The sequence below is a fragment of the Phyllopteryx taeniolatus genome, chromosome 4, assembly GCF_024500385.1.
Source record: "Phyllopteryx taeniolatus isolate TA_2022b chromosome 4, UOR_Ptae_1.2, whole genome shotgun sequence".
In the NCBI taxonomy this organism is placed as follows: domain Eukaryota; kingdom Metazoa; phylum Chordata; class Actinopteri; order Syngnathiformes; family Syngnathidae; genus Phyllopteryx; species Phyllopteryx taeniolatus.
The window spans coordinates 11,481,532-11,503,956 of NC_084505.1; the positions used below are offsets into that span (position 1 = coordinate 11,481,532).

The 22,425-nt window shown below is 41.1% G+C and overlaps 1 protein-coding gene across 4 annotated transcripts in view; it reads left to right on the forward strand.

Annotated features, from left to right (window-relative positions):
• The first annotated feature begins 8 nt into the window (after positions 1-8).
• Positions 9-22,425, forward strand: part of xpnpep1 (X-prolyl aminopeptidase (aminopeptidase P) 1, soluble) — a 32,552-nt gene continuing 10,135 nt past the window's right edge. For 2 of the 4 annotated variants that reach the window (XR_009788013.1, XM_061769431.1), the window contains exons 1-7: positions 2,070-2,179; positions 2,344-2,468; positions 2,709-2,772; positions 3,522-3,626; positions 5,598-5,690; positions 6,419-6,562; positions 13,217-13,312. Coding sequence is in view for 3 of the 4 variants with exons in the window: in XM_061769431.1 (XP_061625415.1) it covers positions 2,161-2,179; positions 2,344-2,468; positions 2,709-2,772; positions 3,522-3,626; positions 5,598-5,690; positions 6,419-6,562; positions 13,217-13,312 (646 nt within the window). In the remaining variant the exon portion in view is untranslated. Of the gene's footprint in view, positions 166-2,069; positions 2,228-2,343; positions 2,469-2,708; positions 2,773-3,521; positions 3,627-5,597; positions 5,691-6,418; positions 6,563-13,216; positions 13,313-22,425 lie in introns of those variants that run through there. The other 2 variants (XM_061769432.1, XM_061769433.1) reach the window with 2 other exon arrangements.

Here is a 22,425-nt window from a genome sequence, read left to right on the forward strand (position 1 = left end):
TCCCTCCGCCGCTACTGGAGGAAACTGCAGCCACGTGATTAATGACATCACCAGCGAAATGGCTGCCTCCTGTTAGTAAACCAAACCCTCACGACTTGTTGTTTGATACTTGTTTTTTTTTTCTCCTTACACGCAAGAACTACGTTTACACGGCGAAAGTTTCGGGTGTGTATTCATTATTTTACCTACTGCACGCGTGGTTATTTGACCGTAAAGCGGCGCAGGAGTTCGGAAGGTGGCACAAAGCGAGTCATATGGTAGATGCGGTCTGTTTTCCAGTGAGCGACTCGTTTGCTCATCCCACGTCTGTTTCTCGAACTCACACCATTGTTTGGTATGAAAACTGAGAGCCAACCTGAGACGGGTATTGCTGTAAAAAAATAGAATGGAGTTTAGAACATAACAATGACTTTCTTCTGTTTTCCTACCACACCCAAGACCTCATTCAACTGAATTTTGTTGTTGTGTTGCTGGCCTAAAAATTTGGTATGTTCGTTGTAGCCGACAAACCAGCAAAAGGATGAGACTTGACAAAAGAGATTAGATTAGAGAGATAAGATAACAAATTGTAAACGCATGCAGAGCGGTTCGCCAATGGTAACGCTCATCGATGAAGAATCCTGCAACGTGATTGGGTGACATTTGACTGCCTTTCCACACGCATGGGCGTTCATTATTTTGACCGAGCAGGGAACCTACTTTATTACATTCTATCAATCATTCTATCAAAGATGCTGTTTATTATTGATGATTACTGTGGCAGTGGTATTTGGAAATACAGATATTCATATACATATCACTATGAAGTTGCAATGTCTTGGGCCATTATTAGGTTTGCCGTTTTAGCAATGCTAAAATGATCATATACTCTAATCACGAGGTTATTAGAATACCAGAAAACACACAAAAAACAAGTTCTAAAAGCCTATACTGTAGTGGCAAGTATTTAGTGTCCCCATGCCCCACCATGACTTTACACTACTACAATATTTATAATATTAATATACAAGTTGTCACATATTGTGCAATAAAAATGTAACGCTGAACCATTCCCTTGATTTTCAATGAAAAAGTTAAAAACTTATAAAAGTAATAAGTAAGGCAGCACTGTGAGTCTGCCTCACAGTCGAGAAGCTCTTCTAGCTAATCTTGCCTCGAGCCTTGTGTGGCATTTGCGTGTTCTCTCTGTGATTGTGTGGGTTTTCTTCAGTTGCTAAGGCATCCTCCCCATTCTAAAAATATGCGTGTTATTTTAATTGAATACTCTAAATTGTCCGTTAGGGTAATGTGAGTGTGTTTGTCTGTATGTGCCCTGCAAGTGAATGGCAGCCAGTTGAGGGTGTTACCCAGTCTCTGACCTGAACTCAACTGGGATAGGCTCCAGCTCCCCTGTGACACGAATGAGGACATGTGCTATAGAAAATGTATATGTGGATGGAGTTAAGCAAGAGTTCTCAGTCAAAAGAACTGCTCTGAAAAGGCAGTTAACACAATGAGGCTAGTAGTGGCCAATGTGCACATTGTTACTGTCATAGAGGTGCTTATTCAACAACATTATTATGTTAAGGATAAACGGTACAGAAAATGCATGTATGGATGGATTATTATGTTATGTTATGTTGTTATTGTTTGTTGGAGTTTTCCCTACATCATACTCAGTGTTTTTAGTAATTCGGATACCTACATCAGAAAAGCTAAATATTGGACACACCTAACTACGGTGCAATAAAGTTGTACATACCGAAACTACAAAGTCCAACCACAATCCTCATTTGTGCTCACTGGTAGCTAACATTGAACAAGAGGCGGGCTACTCACTAGACTGGTCTGCAGTTAATCACATGGCAATACAGACAAACAACCATTCAAACTGAAGTACCTGGAGAAAACCCTTTCAAGCACAAGGATGCAAACTCCATATAGAGATGTTTCAACAGGGAAAATAAAAATGCTTATTCTGTAAAAACTGAAGTATGAATCTTGTAAAATTGTGCAGGAGATACCTAATGGCATGTACAGTGAATGTATTACTTTAAAGACTTTAAAGACTCCATGTTGTTGAGTCAGCATGTTACGGGGGTTAAAGATCGAGGTGTGACTTGTGAGCTCCATGTTCATAGACAGCCATTTAGTGTGAGTCACTCTTCAACTGAAGTCTCCATGTCCTCCCAAATGTCTGGTAATGTCAGTGCTTCATGTTTTAAATGATAACAACGAGATGATTGTGGTTGGTTATTTTTGCTTGTATTCTTTATATCTATACTACTATGCAAACATCCAGAGATTTGTCATATGAATCTTTCAGCGAAATGAAGTAATTTTCTGCCATTATTGTCCATTCAGACAGAAACATGTCTCCAAAGATCACAGGAGAGCTGGTCAGGCATCTCCGCCAGGTAATGAAGAATTGTAAATACGTCACTGAGCCTCTTCAAGCTTATATTATCCCCTCTGGTGATGCCCACCAGGTAAATATTTTTTTGCATCTTTCCAGGTGTGTCATCTTTTCTAGAAATTCATATATACACTCACAATAGCGCCGCTTGTGTGATTCTGAAGCTTTTTTCTGCTTGTCTGATGTTTTAAATTGAATTCTCGTCATGATGTAAGTAGGACAAATTGGTAAATGTGGTATATGGGCTGAAGACCACTTGGCTGTGATTATTAATGATCTGATATGTTTTTGTTTTTATTGTCTCTGTGTTAAGAGTGAATACATTGCACCATGTGACTGCAGACGCGAGTTCATCTGTGGTTTCAACGGCTCAGCAGGTATCTGTTTTGATGTGGGTTTTGTTTTTTGTTGTTTGGAATGTGCATTCTTTTTGTGGAAGGCTACACAGACTCCCTGCCTTGAAATATTCACGCACAACACTAATTGACTTAAGTAATTTAGGTTAAACCCAGCTTTAGTTTGGCTTTAGAATAAATGTCACTCATGGGTAGTCAATTTTAATTAATCCTTGAGGAAATTCTTCCTTAATTCTTATTTGTAAGACTTTATGGACATTGCAATTTAGGTTTCAACTGAATCTTGGAGAGCAGTGATTCAAACGGCATCTTGTACTGTCACTTAAACTTTTTTTTTTTTTAATATCCAGGACAGTGCATTTAAGTGCAGTTTATTTGTATGTAACTTATGTGCACAACATTTGCATTTAATCTTTTAGAACTGTTAGTTTTCAAACTTTTATTTTTACTTGGGTTAAATTTTTGTTTAACTTATATGTGCAATACAATTTAATTTAATCATTTAAAGACTTTTTTGTTAGAGTGGCTCAGAATAATAATAACATATACATTTGAATATTAAAACTGCTCCCTCAATTTTGATGAACACATAGGCTGACTGTGCTACTGTATTTTAATGTTGGTCATATTGGTGGGACTTGGAGAGTCGAGTATTTTTGAGGTGTACTTGGTGTAAAAACTTTGAGAACCACTGTGGTTGAGACAGTAATGAGCCTGTGTTATTAGATTTTGAATCATGAGTGGGTGTTGTGTTGTGTCGTGTTGTGTAGGTACAGCCATCATCACAGAGCAGTACGCCGCCATGTGGACTGATGGGCGTTATTTCCTTCAGGCCACCCAGCAGATGGACAACAACTGGACCCTTATGAAGATGGGTAATTTACAACCTCAACTACATACAGCCACGAAAAAAAATATTAGACCACCCTTGTTATTTTAGTTTTTTGTTCATTTTTAATGCCTGGTACAACTAAAGGTACATTTGTTTGCACAAATACAATTATGACAACAAAAATAGCTCATAATAGTTAAATTTAAGAGGTGATATTTAGCCATTTTCCATGGTTTTCTTGATAGTGCATAAAAAAATCACTGGGAATACAATTAAACTTAAGTATGTGAAATAGGTCATAAAGTATTATGGAATCAGCTATATTTTGTCATTTTCATTGTATTCTTCAGGTAATATACATTTAGTGGTACCAGACATAAAAATGAATAAGAAATTGAAGAAAAAAAGTGGTCTAATATATTTTTCTGTGACTGCAGTTGAAGATCATGTTGAGTGACTCCATTTATTAATACCCTATATTAGGGATGTAGCGATTAGTTTTAACAACGATTCGTGTCATGATTCGTGGTTGCCGATACCATTCAAGGACGATATTGGTACATTTAAAAGTCCCATATTTTGGCCATTTAGAGCACCATAGAGTGACTCTCTAACATGGACTTAGTATAAAAGTGTGAATTTAATAAAAAAAAAAAAAACACCATGGTTTTGTCATACTAGTGTCCAGAAAAGGCCCATCTGGCAGCTACTTCTGTTTGACCCAGTTTTGTATCCGTTTTGTCTCAGACCGCCCCCTTTCCTCTGATCGGTTGCCTCCATGTAGAAGACTTAACCTTCACTACTTGTGAGCGCGCACGTGTTTGTTATGTTGACAGCGCTGGCTCGCGGGCACCATAAAGCCAATATAAAATCCCAAATACAAGAAAAAGTTGGTTTGGTAAAATATGGGACCTTTTAAACGATACGATCCAAAACAATTCAGTGACTTGAAATCTATTCAATAAGTGTTTAGCCAAAATTCAACCATTGTGACTATAAAATCAATACCTGGATACTGGACAATGCAGGTGATGTTTCCTAGGTTCCTGTAGTTTCTTGTAAGGGAATCATGTATAAATTAATTACGAATATAATAAACAAGTAAGCAACAATTAATGGTAATTGATTAATGGTATTTGAATTAAGTGCAACCAACACTTCAGGTTGAAAAAAAAAAGTACAGCAAGCATAACCAACATTTCAACAGTAGGTTTACCTGCTACTTCTGTTTTTGCTTTTCAACATAAAAATGATACAATATTAATATAAAAAATAAAATAAAAATTGCAACCAGCATCTCTTCAGGTTGAATTAACAGTACGTTTACCTGCGACTTCTGCTGTTTGCAATTGTTGCTGTGTTGGCAAGGCCTGAAGCTTCTGCAGAGCGGATGTTATCTTACAATGCAGCTTAAACGGGAACGCTGTAAAATGTGCCTGGACGGTTGGCTTTGTGTGAAATCACATGGCGCCTTAATGTGTTTGGAGAGGTTTGTGGTGTTGCCATGGTATTTTACTTGACATTTACATACCCTACAAAAAGCAAGCAACATATATAGAGCATCTCTGTCTTTGTAAAAGCCAAACTGTTTCCACACAATGGGCAAAAATGGTGTCTTGATAATTTCTCGCGCATCATCTTATCCTCTGCCATCCGCCATGTTATTTTGTTGTCTGCTGGTGCGTAGCGATGATGTCATAGACAGGCAGAGTGAATCGAGTTACATTTGTCTTTTTTATTAAAAGTGCTGAAAAACACCCATATTAAGTCTGCCGTGCTTAAATCCAATGTGTTATTTCCTAGTATTGATACAATCAATTGATTACCTTTAAAAAACGATGTCATCTGGAAAGCCAAATTGCTGAGCACAGATCGATTGTAGTTGTATCACAGAAATATAAATCGATATATCCCTCTCAGCAACAATTGCAAGCACTGCAACATCATGCAGTTCAGAAGCTAAAAATCTGGTACATTTCATGCCCAAATAATCTACTTTTTTATTGTCATACAGGACTGAAGGAGACACCCTCTCAGGAGGACTGGCTGATTAGTGTCCTGCCAGAGAACTCCAAAGTGGGCGTTGACCCTTGGATCATTGCTGCAGGTATTTTGTGGTTTCATTTCACATTGGCCGACTAGTTAGCACATCTGCCTCACAGTTCTGAGGACCCGGGTTCAAATCTGGCCTCGCCTGTGTGGACTGTGCATGTTCTCCTCGTGCCTGCGTGGGTTTTCTCTGGGTACTCCGGTTTCTTCCCACATTCTAAAAACATGCGTGGTAGGTTAATTGAAGACTAAATTGCCCATAGGTGTGAATGTGACTGGTTGTTTGTCTATGTGTGCACTGCGATTGGCTGACAACCAGTTCAGGTTGTACCCCGCCTCTCGCCAAAAGATAGCTGGGATAGGCTGGAGCACGCCCGCAACCCTAGTGAGGATAAGTGAGACGGAAAATGGATCTATGGATGCAAAATTCTCTACAGGTGATGCTACCCATAGCAGCGTGAATGCTTCTCATCATATAGAAGCAACAAAAGTTAAAAATGTTCAAGCTTTCACATGGTGCTCTGGGTAGGGACATTTAATGGCCACATACACATAATAATGGCACACAAAGAAGCCCCCTGAGGTTGCTTTGCTCATGTACTCCAGAAGTAAAGCTCTCAAGCAAATTGTCCCAATTTTTATATAGCAATACAAAAAAATGGATGCATTTGGTCATGCTAATGAATGAGGATCTGTGTCCTTTTGACTGTTACTGTATTATTATCTTTCACTTGACCTGTATGTGTTAAATGTGTTATATTTTTTCCTGCCTGTGTTCCATGTCAGATCAATGGAAAGCCATGTCTAAGGCATTGAACAGTGCGGGCCACTCTCTCATAGGAGTGCAGGAAAACCTCATCGATGTGGTGTGGAGCGACCGTCCACAAAGACCCAGCACGCAGCTTCGTACTTTGGGATTGGACTACACTGGTCTGTACAACACGTTTAGATTAATAGTGTTAACCCCACTACTCGGAGGAATAGGGAACGAACCCTGCCATGAATAGCGAAAATCCACGAGTAAAATGGCAACATGTTGTGTTTACAGGACTTGTCCAAAGTAACTATCACAGCTGTATGTTGACTTAAGCCTTAACATCATAGTTCTCCCTTCCAAAAGCAACACAAACAACACCATAAACATTGCCGTGTTCCAACGTGCATATTGCCATCCAAATTCAACAGCGAAGCTACAACAGACCTTGCCTCAATGTTGAATTCACTGTGTTGCTCCGTCCCAGAATCTGCTATCCTGGACACCGCAGTGGTTGAAAACATTAATTTAACAAGAGAAATAGACTCATTAAGGAAAGAGATTAAAGAAAGAGTTCCATGAACCCAAAATTAACTCTACGTGTTGATTACAAAGATTCTCCGGATCTGATGGAGACATTTGATATAAAACAAGGTAAGATGGGAAAAGCTACTGATAACGTTTTTTTTTTTTTTTTTAAGTGAACTCCGATTGAAATAACAAATACATTTAATTTTACAACTACTGACCTCTATGACTGAAATACAGTGGTATACATTTATAAATTATTCCTTTAAGTTAAAAAAAAATATTTTGTTTCGACCATAATTTGATACGTCGCCGCCATGTTTTAGTGTGTGCAAAGCATTCTGGGAATGATGACGTAGAATGGGTGTTGTAAAATTGTTACTTTCTGCTCTCAGCAGAGCTAAGCTAGCCACTTGCGAACAACTTATCGTCAGCAAAAAGAGTTAAAATTTCCATACTGCGGCGCTTTGGGATGTAATTTCCAATCAGGACGGAATGCAAAAAAGGAGGTAAGCATTCATAGCTTTCCCAAAGAGAGAAAGTTTAGGAAACGGTGGGAGAATTCTTTCGGAAGAGTTGAGCTACCAAAAGCTCCGCGGTTGTTCGAAGCCCCCAGCTCATGCGAGAGCTCACTGGTGTGTCTGGGTATAAACGACGGCTTAAATCCAATGCAGCGTCGACTATCTTTCTTCATAAGGAGCCTAAACGGCTACGTGTGACAAGAGAAAGCCGAGCAAAGAGATGCGAAAGACAGCAGGTGCTCGTCGCATACCTTGAGCAGCCCACTTTCAGCAACAGCAGCTGTTGTAAGCAGACCATCGCCACCGGGCACTAAGTTAGCAGTGAAGAATAGTAAAATAGGTATGCATATAACTTTACTCAGTTATTACTGATTGCATTTATAACATTGGTCAAAACGAACAAGTAGCAGAAATGACACGGAGCTCTTTACAACAGATACTCTCTTTCTCAGTCGGCATTGGCAAGCAGTAGCTATAAATACACCACTTAATATGACCAACTCGATTTTCTTCACACCTGTCATCTTCATCCTCATTTCTTGTTTCATCCTCTCCTCATTTCCCTGAGGACGCTCTGGCTCGAACTGAAATGACTGAACAACGTTCATCGCTGCCAGGGGCTGCTACTGTGGCTAATGCTAAAAAGTCCTGGCGTCGGGCACATACCCATTTGACGTCACTACCCAGAATGCACTGCGACGAAAAAACAATGGTGGCCTATGTTAAAATTACGTTTTGTAAAAATATATAAATCTGGAAATGATTATCGAAAGTTGTATCTTATTGTTGTTCCTCAAGTCGAAAGAGATCGTATATGGGTCATTCTACTGAGGTGGTACACAATTTGTGAGATGTAAAAAAAAATTTAAGAACTCAAATCATTTTGTTGAAAATATGTTAGTAAAATTTCTTTGAAGTATACCAGTTACATTTAGGGGTTCATGGGATAAAAACATACATAGTTTATTTAATATGACCACTATTTGACCAGTGGTCACTTGAAACACTGACTTTAGATAGGAACATGGAAAGCTGTCTATTGTATGAAAACCTTGGGGATTTTTCACACAAATACTAGGGTTAGAGTAGGTTCGCAAACCAATTTATGTCCAACTTGTTAATGCACCGCAAAGTATCGAGTAAAAAATTTACTTAGTGCAAATATAGATGTGTGTAACATTGACTAAAAATACAACATGGAAAATGAAGGATCTGAATACTAACAGGTATAAGTGGATGAATTCAGTGGATATCAGAACTTACAACCCCAATTCCAATGAAGTTGGGACGTTGTGTTAAACATAAATAAAAACATAATGCAATGATTGGCAAATCATGTTCAACCTATATTTAATTGAATACACTACAAAGACAAGATATTTAATGTTCAAACTAATAAACTTCATTATTTTTAGCTAATAATCATTAACTTAGAATTTTATGCCTGCAACACGTTCCAGAAAAGATGAGACGGGGTCATGTTTAACACTGTGTTACTTCACCTTTTCTTTTAACAACATTCAATAAACGTTTGGAAACTGAGGACACTAATTGTTGAAGCTTTGTAGGTGGAATTCTTTCCCATTCTTGCTTGATGTACAGCTTCAGCTGTTCAACAGTCCGGGTTCTCTGTTGTCGTATTTTATGCTTCATAATGCACCATACATTTTCAATGGGAGACAGGTCTGGACTGCAGGCAGGCCAGTCTAGTACCCACACTCTGTTACTACGAACCCACGCTGTAGTAACACGTGCACACTGTCTTGCTGAAATAAGCAGGGGCGTCCATGAAAAAGACATTGCTTGGATGGCAGCATATGTTCCTCCAAAACCTGTATGTACCTTTCAGCATTAATGGTGCCTTCATAGATGTGTAGGTTACCCATGCCATTGGCACTAACACAGCCCCATACTATCACAGACGCTGGCTTTTGAACTTTGCATCCATAACAGTCAGGATGGTTCTTTTCCTCTTTGGCCCGGAGGACACGACGTCCACAATTTCCAAAAACAATTTGAAATGTGGACTCGTCGGACCACAGAACACTTTTCCACTTTGCATCAGTCCATCTTAGATGAGCTCGGGCCCAGAGAAGCCGGCGCCGTTTCTGGGTGTTGTTGATAAATGGCTTTTGCTTTGCATAGTGGAATTTCAAGTTGCACTTACCGATGTACCGGCGAACTGTATTTACTTACATTGGTTTTCTGAAGTGTTCCTGAGCCCATGTGGTGATATCCTTTACACATTGATTTCGGTTTTTCATGCAGTGCAGCTTGAGGGATCGAAGGTCACGGGCATTAAATGTTGGTTTTCGGCCTTGCCGCTTACATGCAGTGATTTCTCCAGATTCTCTGAACCTTTTGATGATATTATGGACCATAGATGATTAAATCCATAAATTCCTTCCAATTGTACGTTGAGGAACATTTTCCTTAAACTGTTTGACTATTTTCTCACGCACTTGTTCACAAAGAGGTGAACCTCGCCCCATCTTTGCTTGTGAATGACTGAGCAATTCAGGGAAGCTTCTTTTATACCCAATCATGGCACCCACCTGCTCCCCATTAGCCTGTTCACCTGTGGGATGTTCCCAACAGGTGTTTGATGACCATTCCTCAACTTTCTTAGTCTTTTTTGCCACCTGTCCCAGCTTTTTTGGAACGTGTTGCAGCCATAAAATTCTAAGTTAATGATTATTTGCTAAAAACAATAAAGTTTGTCAGTTTGAACATTAAAAATCTTGTCTTTGTAGTGTATTCAATTAAATATAGGTTGAACATGATTTGCAAATCATTGTATTCTGTTTTTATTTATGTTTAACACAACGTCTCAACATCATTGGAATTGGGTTTGTAATAGGACTAGTGAATTTTCACCCTTCACAGTTAGACCATCAACTTGAAGCTTGAACTTGTTCCATCACTTGCCATTTTTAACTTCCAATTCAATCATTTGACCAACTATGTTTATCTAATTGTTGTACATGATAAACAATCTAAAGGTAAATCTTAGGGAACATTAATGTTGTTTATATTTTTATTTTAATTCAGGTTTAAGTATTGCCATTTTTAATGCTAAAACCCTAGATGTACATTTTCAGTGTTATGCAATGAATGTTTTTCTATTTGTGTAGCTGTAGCAATAGATTAGAAACATACTTCTTGTTCTTCAGCTGAAGGTGTACCCTTCTGTTGTAAGTGAGCTTTGTAAAGGTAGACAACTTGTACTGTCCAGTTACACACACCATGGCATTCCAGAGTTTCAACATGTATTCCAAATACCAATCCTTGACTGAGCAATACTATGATTTCAAAACATTAACACAGTTTTGAACACAATGTCGCTACAGAAGTCAGTGTTTGTAAACGATAATACAGCCATTTAGACCTGTGCGTAATTTTGACATCAGCGGTCTTTGGCAGTGCCCATGTCATGTTACAAGCACCAGTAACAATCCACAGTGCACCACACAACATCGGCATTTATATCAACAAAGTGAATCATATGTTTCGATCAAAGATAGTTAAAAACGTTTGACAGGAGGTCTTTATAATCGGAAACAAATCCAAGTTTAATAATAAGGATTAAAGTACGCGCGTAATCATGACAACATCCTCAACACAGCTGTGACTCGTCAAAATTACCAGCAATGCAGTCAAGAGACACAGAAAACAGCCTGTGCACTAGCGATAGAAAACGGTCAAAATTCACCAATCATTTCTCCTTCAACGAATCAAACAAGAAAACATTTAATTCTATACAAACTCCGTTTTTATCATTGCTAGTAAATTGACCGTTTGAGATCGAACCTTGTAACATTTTGACATAATTTTCTTGAAAACACTTACCAGGTTCTACCGGCCCCTCCATTTTCCCATCAAGCTCAAATGCTGCCGTATGCGGGTCGTATGTAAGCCGAAAATGGTTCTGGGTGTTTGATGTCGCAAAATAGTCGACTTTTTTTGTTATTTTGTCCAAGTCGCTCGAACAAAAATATGACCGACACTTAAAAATGTAAGTAAATATTGTCTCCTACTCCTTCTGAAGCAATTGATTTATCCTTCTATGATTATTTTTGGAGATTATTGCATCAATTCCAAATAGCCGTCGTAAAATGGTCGTTGTTTGTTTACAGTTATGAAATTGAGTGGCTGCTTGCTCGTAACCAACGACCAACAAAGTTACGAGCATGATGCGTATTTATTTATTTAAGTGTCTCTAAGAAATCTCACCGTGGAATTTCATTAACTTCTGTTGAGTGGTAGGCGCACCCTTTTAGCAGATATTGGCGAAGTGGTTGCATGATTTTGCCGATATTTTTCACACTGTGCCTATTTCCCTTGATGACTGCTAAAATGTCACACTTCGGCGCTGGTCAAAATTCACAAAAATCCGTTTGACATGGTTTATAGCAAAACAATTGGAGGTGGAAAATCTACATGTTGATACTTGATTACTGACGGTACTGTTGTGTGTTAATATTTGATCCCTTTTAATGTATTTTGCTGTTAATAATTGCTCATAACATTTCACCACATCCGTGGAATGACTCATATACCAAACATGTCATTGCAATCGGAGTTCACTTTAAAGTTCATGAATAATTCAGACGAACATTTCTTTCTCGACTGTGGTTTTTATTTAAAAAAGAAAAAAAACACTCACATTGTGATATGCTTGTCTTATTAACAGGTATTCCGCAATGAAAATGATGTCACGGCATTTTGTGCAATGAGCCAATAGTTTTATATCTGACAGGGCCTGAGCACAAAAGAAGCACTTTTCAGAAAATATCAAGTTTAGGTTCCCAAAGAAAATCAGTGAAGAGGTAAATTTGCGAGTAGAGAGTCGTGAAAACAGGGGGAACCCTGTATACCCTGTCAGACCTTTTACTTTTTCCTTGCCAATCATGTTTTTTGTGTGTGTTTTTAACTGATTAGATTAGCTCAACCATGTGATTAAATGATTGATAGTACCTTCTCAATTAAGTATGTCATGGCAAGACAAGGTCACATTGCTACGACAATTCGGGAGTAATTAATGTCCCCCGAAATATTTTTACTTGCCTATAGATGGCACAAGTAGTGCTTTCTTTTTTTATTCAACAGGGCGATGGCCTGTCTAAATGAAGCTCCTCCTGTCACTTCAACATAGTTTCTTGAACCAAGATGACACAAGATGGAGGCAAAGCAATACTTTTATAGTATATTAGACAGGGCTTTGGCCTCAGCAAAAAATATGAATCAAATTCAGGCTGAGACCTTCCTGAGGGGAATTTGCATGTTCTCCCCATGCCTGAGTGGGTTTTGTGCGGGTATTCCTGTTTACTCCCATATGAAAAAACATGCATGGTAGGTTCATTGAAGACTCTAAATTGTCCGGAGGTGTGAATATGAGTGCGAATGGTTGTTTATGTATATTCCCTGTGATTGTCTGGCGACCAGTTCAGGGTGTACCCTGACTCTCACCCAAACTCATCTGCGATGGGCTCCAGGACACCCGTGACCCTAGTGAGGAGAAGTGGTTCAGAGAGTGGATGGATGGAGGTTCCAAAAGAAAATCTGTGAATGGGTGAATTTGCGAGTATCGAATCGCGACTATGCGGTGGAGCATAGCCGTGTCTGACCTTTTACTCTTACCTTGCCAACCATGGGTTTGTTGTTTGTTTGTTTTTTGTTTTTGTGCTCTTTCTTGGAACTTGATATCCAGGACTTGCATTAAATGATTAGATCAGATGAAGACCATGTGAATACATGATTAACAGTATCTTCTATTTTAAGGTATGTTATGGCAAGACAAGATCACAGCGCTACGTGCAAAGATGACTGAACGAAAAATGTCCTGGTTCATTGCCACAGCACTGGATGAGATAGCCTGTAAGTATTTCAGTCATGTGAATGACTTTATTTCCCAGTATGTATTGCCAGTGTATTCAAGATTAAATAGCATTGCAATCGTGTGTAGGCAGGCGTATAGTTTCGATGGAAGAGCAGGTTTTATTTGCAGTGTTGTATGAATTAGAGCTGCCATAAAAGTCCAGACCTCTGCCAAGGTCAACATGTTAACCAAAGTGAAAAGATGTGTAATACCACTACATGTACTTATTTATGGGTCATTTATTATAATTTGATAAATACTTGTAAAGACATACCCACCGAATTTCATTTAGAAAATAAATTTTAAATTTTTTATATATATATTTGAATTATTGGCAGTTATCATTATTCAGATGGTAATCATTGTTTCAAAGGAAAGAAAACACGAAAGTACTATTTTTCACACTTTTAATGCCAAAATGTCTTTACCATTGTGTCCTAAATGATATTTCATTGTTTGCAACATGATTTCTGAAGATGCTAATTCCATTTGAGGATATACATAGTCTTCTCCGATTGCTTAAAATATGCCTTTTCCATAAAAACTAACGCAAATGCATCTTAGGCTATATTCACACTGCAGGGCATGATACCCAATTCAGATTTTTTTAGTTGAATCTGATCTTTTTATGCAGACGTTAGAACACATTACAAGAACAAATGTGATTTCTATTGTGGACGGGTCACATCCGTGACATCACACGCATGTGAACAAAACCGGAAGTCACTGTGAGGCGACATGTTTATGGAAGTAAATGCAGCTCCTTGCAGAGGTCTCGTCATGACGCATTTGTGGCGATTTCAAGAATTTTGTGCAATCGGAGCCAACATTTTCTTATATCTATCAGTGCTAAAGCATCATGTTTTCACCCCTGCCAAACAATCGCTTTTTTATGACGTATGGGTTGGATGCGCACCCTGTGAGCGTCCATACTGCACTCGCGTAGGATACATATCTGATTTATATCCATCCATTTTCTTACCGCTTATCATCACTGGGGTCGCGGGCTGCTGGAGCCTATCCCAGCTATCTTCGCCCCATATGAAAAAGGCCTGGGTCGGATATAAAAAAAAACGGAGCTGTAATGTTCACATTGACATGAAAAAATCAGATACATGTCACACTGGGCAAAAAAAATCGGAATTGACCTTCAGTGTGAACCTATGGCTACGTTCACACTACAGGGCATGACGCCCAATTCGGATGTTTTTGTTAATCTTTTTATGGAGTCGTTCATATTACAAAAACAAATATGGCTTTTACTGAGTACGGAACGGGTCTGTAACGTCATTTTGAAGCTTGAACGTTGACATGTTCCATCACTTGCCACTCGTCATTTCTGTAACATCTTCTGATATTTATCAGTTCTAAAGCATCTTCTTTTCTCCACTGACTGTTTTCTGCTTGTTTTTCTGCCGTTTGCTTTTGTTGCATCTGCTTTGTCCAACAGTTTGACGTTTGTTGCCTTCTGATGACGTCCACACTGCACTTGCATTGGATGCATATGCGATTTATATCTGCATATGAAAGAGACCTGGATTGATTATTAAAAACATCGTAATTGTACTGTTCCCATTGACATCACAGAATCTGATACGTCACATTGGGCAAAAAAAATCTGAATTGACCTACAGTGTGAACATAGCCTGTGTGTCTTCAGAGTTCCTTTTTTTTTTGCCTTTGCCACTCAAGCTGTCTTTACCATTAGTGCCACTGGAGAGAGTATGTTGTTGCAATTCACCAGCGGGATCTTTGAGCTGAAGTGCCAGGATGTGGCAGCCAGGACGCCTATCGAAGCGGGGATAGAGCCCTTTACAATCGCGATAGAAACCAGTTGACGAAAGAAAGCAACATCGCAAAGAGAAATTATACAGAAAAGCTGGAAAAGCAGTTTACCGCTAACAACTCTAAGTCAGTCTGGCGTGGATTAAAATTTAATCCACGCTAACCAACTACAAGGAACCATCCCCCCGAGCAGAGAACAATTAAAGGACTAGCTGACAAGTTGAACACCTTCTACTGCAGATTTGAAAAGGACACTTTCACACCCCACACCCACCCAGCCGCACACCGACCACCATCACACCTCTGACTCCCCCTCCAGCGTTGACCATCCACGAACAGGATGTGAAACGTATCTTCAAACAACAAAAGATGAATAAAGTGGCAGGCCCAGACCTTGTGTCCCCATCCTGCCTCAAAATCTGCACGGACCAGCTCGTTCGAGTCTTCACAGAGATCTTCAATAGTTCTCTAGAGCTGTGTGAAGTACCATCCTGTTTCAATCGCTCCAACATCATCCCAGTCCCCAAGAAAGCTGCAATCTCGGGTCTGAATGACTACAAGCATGTCGCCCTGTCATCTCTGGTCATGTAATCCTTAGACCGCATCCTGCTGGACCACCTTAAGGGCGTCACAGGTCCCCTGCTGGACCCCCTGCAGTTTGCCTACAGAGCAAACAGGTCTGTAGATGACACACTCAACATGGGACTACACTTCATCCTGGAACACCTCGGTGGCACAGTGACCTACGCGAGGATCCCGTTCATGGACTGCATTCAACACACCATCATCCCGGTACTCCACTCCTCCAAGCTTCTCCAGCTCAGTGTATTGCCTGCCGTCTGCCAGTGGATTTACAGCTTCCTGACGGGCAAGGGACAGCAGGTGAGACTGGGGGACACCACCTCATCCACACTCACCATCAGCACCGGGACGCCCCAACGATGTGTCCCCTCTCCGCTGCTCCTCTCTCTACACGAACGACTGGACCTCAATGCACCCAGCTGTCAAACTCCTGAAGTTTGCGGACAACAACACGGTCATCGGCCTCATCAAAGATGGTGATGAGTCTGCATATCGACAGGAAGTGGAGCGGCTGGAGCTGTGGTGCGGGCAACAGATCCCCGGGCTGAACACGCTCAAGGCTGTAGAGATGATCGTGGACTTCAGGAGGCATCCTTCGCCACAGCTGCACCCCACGCTGTTCAACTGCCTTGTGTCAACCGTCGAGACCTTCAAGTTCCTGGGAATTACAGTCTCTCAGGACCTGAAGTGGGAGATCAACATCAACTCCATCCTCAAAAAGGCCCAGCAGCCAGAGGAAGCCACAGGAGCTGTTGAGGCAGTTCTACACAGCAGTCATCGAATCAGCCTGTCAGTCTGGTTTGGTGCTGCCACAAAAAAAGGACAAACTCCGACTGCAACGGACAATCAAAACTGCTGGAAAAATTATCAGTACACCCCAACCTACCCTTGAGGACTTGCACGCTGCTAGAACTAAGACAAGAGCATGCAAAATCCTCTTGGACCCTCCACATCCTGGTCACCAGCTCTTCCGGCTCCTTCCTTCAGGTAGGCTATCGAACAATGCAAACTAAAACTAGCAGACATTCGAACAGCTTCTTCCCTCTTGCCATTAACTTCTTAAACAGTTAACTTACAATTCAATGCTACCAATTTTTTCTTGAGATTATTGTCACATCTCTCTCGGGACACTTCCACATTATTCTGCACTATTTTCATGTCTGTTGTTGACCAATACTGGCCACTCATGTGCTTGATAAGTATTTGTACTATTTGCACAATTGTCACTGTTCCAGATTATCAGACTACTAGTCACTTTAAACTGCTTAAATTTCTTGAACTCTGTACCATTTGCACAATTGTCACTATACCAGTTTATCGCTCTATTAGTCATTCTATTAGTCCAACTGCTCTAAATTGCTAGAGGACTCTAAGTAATTTGCACAATTGTCAAAAAAAAAAAAGTATCAACATTACCGGTAACCTTTCATTGCTCAATGAGTTTCCGTACTGTCTTTTGTTTTTCAGTCATTCATTCATTCATCTTCCGTTCCGCTTATCCTCACTAGGGTTGCGGGTGTGATGGAGCCTATCCCAGCTATTGTTTTATGTTTTTATGTCACAAAGGTATTTTTTGTCAAATGGCTGCCTGCTGTTGTACTAGAGCGGATACAACTACCGGAGACAAATTCCTTGTGTTTTTGACATACTTGGCAAATAATGATTCTGATTTCACGTTCACACAATAGCACACAGCAAAATAGATGGTGTCAGTTCTGCGATAGCGTATGTATGAATTTGTGAAAGTGTCAGAGCACCCACCCTCTGACACTTTCACAAATTCATTAATTTATTTAATCAGTGTAACGTATTTTCACGACCATAAGCCGCACCGTATTAAAAGGCGCAGTCTCAGTTACGGCGTCTATTTCTGTATTTAACACATACATAAGGCGCACCGTATTAACTCGCCCCGCGCTGGCTCCTAGTCTTAGTAAAGCGGTGTTCACCATCTGTCATCCATCGCTCCCACGCCGCTCGCAACTTCACTTTGAACGCCCTGTTTACACCGATGTCCAGCGGTTGGAGTTCCTTCGTCAATCCTCCCGGAATTATGGCAAGCTCCGAGTTATTGCACTCAGTCGAATGGTGACTGTAGAGACGCTTCTCCCGACTGTTCTTTGCTCATTAATCCATTGCTTCCAACTTGGGCCACCTCGGTTTGTTCCTGCGGAAACTCAGCTTTGTCTTCATGACTTGGCGAAGCTCGTTTTCCTGCTTCTTCCACTTGCGAACCATGAATTCGTTGATCTTGAATTCTCTCGCGGCTGGTCGATTCCCATGTTCCTCCGCGTAACTAATAGCTTGCAGTTTAAACTGTGCTTTGTAAGCGTGTCTCTTCCTCGGTGCCATTTTGGGGGTCCTTAGCCAAACCGATGCACATTCCGGAACTATATACCCACTGGGGACGTGCCTTTAGCGTCCTCTGTCACGTGCACCCTTTCCCCTTTAACGTCCGCATGGTGTCCTCAGTCACGTCCGCCTTCCTCTATATAAGCAGCGTTTTGGCAGGAAATGCTCCCATTCAGTCAGGCGGAGCGCTCATCGAAGTCACATAACAACATTTACAGATTTTGGAACTCGGTGCACACATAAGGCACGCCACATTATAAGGCGCTCCGTCCATTTTGGAGAAAATTTAAGACTTTAAGTGCGCCTTATGGTCGTGAAAATCCATCCATCCATTTTCTGAGCCGCTTCTCCTCACTCGGGTCACGGGAGTGCTGGAGCCTATCCCAGCTATCTTCGGGCAGGAGGCGGGGTACACCCTGAACTGGTTGCCAGCCAATCACAGGGCACACATAAACAAACAACCATTCGCACTCACATTTACACCTACGGGCAATTTAGAGTCTTCAATCAACCTACCATGCATGTTTTTGTGATGTGGGAGGAAACCGGACTTCCCGGAGAAAACCCATGCAGGCATGGGGAGAACATGCAAAGTCCACACAGGCGGGGCCGGGGATTGAACTCCGGTCCTCAGAACTGTGAGGCAGACGCTCTAACCAGTCCCAACCGTGCCGCCGGTCATGAAAATACGGTGCATATATATTTCTAGTTTGCATAACTATGTTACACAATTACTTTGTCAGTTGTTCAAAGGATAATGCTATTACATTTTAACACAAATCAATAAAGTTCACTGCTGATGTTGTTTTGATTAGATAAAGTTGTTCTTCATAAATAGAAGATTTCATTGTTTATGATTTTTTTCCCACAAGTGTAAGAAATCCAAAGTGGAATCTAAACAAGATTTGGACTGCCATCTAATAAGTATATTTATCTCTTGATTGTCTTTTACTGTTATGGCCTAAAATTGTAAATCATCATAACTTTTTGAAAATAGTACTTATTGTCCAACATAGCGGTTCCCTGGTCGGCTGCATTGGCTCGCAACAGTTCTGGATATTTTGACCAAAATTCTTCGATTCCAATGCCAATAATAGTACAAATAATATGCACAGCAAATCATCATAAGATCACCAGCACTTGCTGGAATTACGATCATGCAGTGACTTTGGGTTCGGAGCTACAACCACTCGGGAGTGTTTACTAACCTCGGTGTGCTAAACTAGCAAGACCCAGTAGGCTACGGAGCAGCGGACTCGCTGAGCAGCATAAGCCGACAGAGGAGCAAGCAGAGGCGGAAGCGTGGCTGTCGAGGTCGATTATGATCTATTGATTATCTTTACTATTATGGCCCATCCATCCATCCATTCTCTACCGCTTATCCGGGTCGGGTCGCGGGGGCAGTAGCTTCAGCCGGGACGCCCAGACTTCCCTCTCCCCAGCCACTTCATCCAGCTCTTCCGGGGGGATCCCGAGGCGTTCCCAGGCCAGCCGAAGGATGTAGTCTCTCCAGCGTGTCCTGGGTCGTCCCCGGGGTCTCCTCCCGGTGGGACATGCCCGGAACACCTCACCAGGGAGGCGTCCGGGAGGCATCCGAATCAGATGCCCCAGCCACCTCATCTGGCTCCTCTCAATGCGGAGGAGCAGCGGCTCTACTCTGAGATCCTCCCGGATGAGCGAGATTCTCACCCTATCTCTAAGGGAGAGCCCGGACACCCTGCGGAGGAAACTCATTTCGGCCGCTTGTATCCGGGATCTTGTTCTTTCGGTCACGACCCACAGCTCATGACCATAGGTGAGGGTAGGAACGAAGATCGACCGGTAAATTGAGAGCTTCGCCTTTCGGCTTAGCTCTTTCTTTACCACAACGGACCGATACAAAGTCCGCATCACTGCAGACGCTGCACCGATCCGCCTGTCGATCTCCCGTTCCATTCTTCCCTCACTCGTGAACAAGACCCCAAGATACTTGAATTCCTCCACTTGGGGCAGGATCTCATCCCCGACCTGGAGATGGCATGCCAGCCTTTTCCGACTGAGGACCATGGTCTCAGGTTTGGAGGTGCTGATTCTCATCCCAGCCGCTTCACACTCGGCTGCGAACTGCTCCAATGAGAGTTGGAGGTCACGGCTTGATGAAGCCAACAGAACCACATCATCTGCAAAAAGCAGAGATGCAATACTGAGGCCACCAAACCGGACCCCCTCTAGGCCTCGGCTGCGCCTAGAAATTCTGTCCATAAAAGTTATGAACAGAATCGGCGACAAAGGGCAGCCTTGGCGGAGTCCAACCCTCACCGGGAACGAGTCCGACTTACTGCCGGATATGCGGACCAAACTCTGACTCCGGTCGTACAGGGACCGAACAGCCCGTACTATTATGGCCTAAAATTTTAAATCATCAATAACTTTTTGAAAATAGGACTTCAAGCATGGCTGTTTCAGCATAGAAGATATTTACTGTATTCATATTTTTGTCTTTACTGTTATTAATCAAATTATATGAAAAGGACCCATATACTTATTATATTTGTGCTCATAGACTCAATTCCTGTGCTTTAATCTGCTGCTACAAAAAAAGTCATTTTATCCCCCCTGCCCAACAAAAAAAAAAAAAGGAAAAAGTTGTATCTAACATTTATTATTTTAAACAATCTGTTGTGTTGTGTGTGCTGCTTTACATTGTCCTGCTGGTAACACTTGACTTTCCCCTCCAGGGGTTGATAAAATATATCTTATTTTTATAAATCCCTGTGGATGGATGGGGCATGTTTTAAAGAAGAAACGTTCTCTGGTGCAGGTCTAGAATGTATTTGACAGTTTTTGTTAACCGTTTGGCCTTATTGTGATTTTCAGAGGTTATGTCAGATCTTTAATTATAAAGAGTGGTGCCTTGAGATACCAGTGACCCAATTTATGAGTTTTTCTAGATTTGAACCAGCGAGCAATTTTTTTATTTTTTATTTTGCTTTGACTTGCGAGTGCAAACTTGAGATACGAGCTCTGTATGGTGGCGGGTGACTGGACTCACTTCACAACAAGCGGCAGTTTGGCAGATATCATTAGTAAATATTCTTTAAAAAAAAAAAGACGCTCCAAGCTCTTTATTGTCACTTTTGGCTGAAGGTTACTGTTAAACAACCTCATAGCCTCTGCTACTTTAATTCTAACATATAATTGGAAACTCTATAGGCCCATCTATGTAACGGTGTTCTTACCCTTTAAGCAATGGATATCTGACCGCAAACAGAAACAGGCATACATTATATTCCTTATTCTCTGCGAAGAACGGCTAATATTACTGCTGTGATGAGAAGCTGAGAGAGGAGCGGACTCTGACATGGGAGTGGATATTGACTCCTGCCCCCTCCCAGTCCCACAGATATTGATCTCATTCCCTCCCAATCCCAAGCCAAAATTTTACAGAATCCTGCAAAAACCATGGTTTCCACTCCCGTCATGGTTTCCACTCCCGGTGACTGTTATCCGAGTTCCCGCTCCCACCGATCCCGTTGACTTTCGCTCCCACTCCTGTCCAATCCCGTGATTAATAGTGAAATTCACTCCAATCCAGCAGGAATCCAGCAAGACCCGGTGGGAATCCCAAACAAATGTCAGCCTCGAGTCTACAGTACAGTACTGTATGCCAATCTACTGTATGTCTTATACTGCCCCCAGTTGACTGAGGTGCGCACACCAGAATGAGCAGCAAAATGTGCATTGAAGGAGCAAAAGTGTGACAAAAACCTACATTCTATTTAAGTCATTACTGTGTTTTGATGAAGTATAATATTATAGAGTGCTACTTTTCTTATTATGTATGCACTGTGGCATAAAATGTACACACGCAAACAGACAGTTAAATGAAAAAGTAATATGAATACTAGACTAACTATAAACAAGTCACCGTGCATTTTATTAGAAATAAAAAAAAAGATCCACTTTCAATAATCGTGTTTTAAAACAACATAAACCAATTGTGATCAAATCGTGCTAATTTTTCATGTTGTGCAGCAGTGTCACATCTCTTGCATAAATCAGCTCTGATACGTGATCACGATCCAAGGACCCCGGGATGCACAGGCGTCCCACTTCATGTCTGTTTGAGTAACTTGTTGACCGTGCCTGAGGGGCTCTTGGTTCTGATTGTTTGCTCGCAGAGTCTATGTTAATTACCGTGATTGTGATTGTCATCAGCTTGCATTTGGACTAAATGGACATTTGGTTTGAATTGCTCAGGCATCTGCAGAGGATCCCTGATGAAAACCATAGGCAAGCTAACATAGAGGTACAGCTCATAGATTTGAATATTGTGGAAAAACTCAGTTTAATTAAGTATATCAATTCAAAAAGTGAAAGTCACAGTATTATATAGAATTACTACACAGTATGA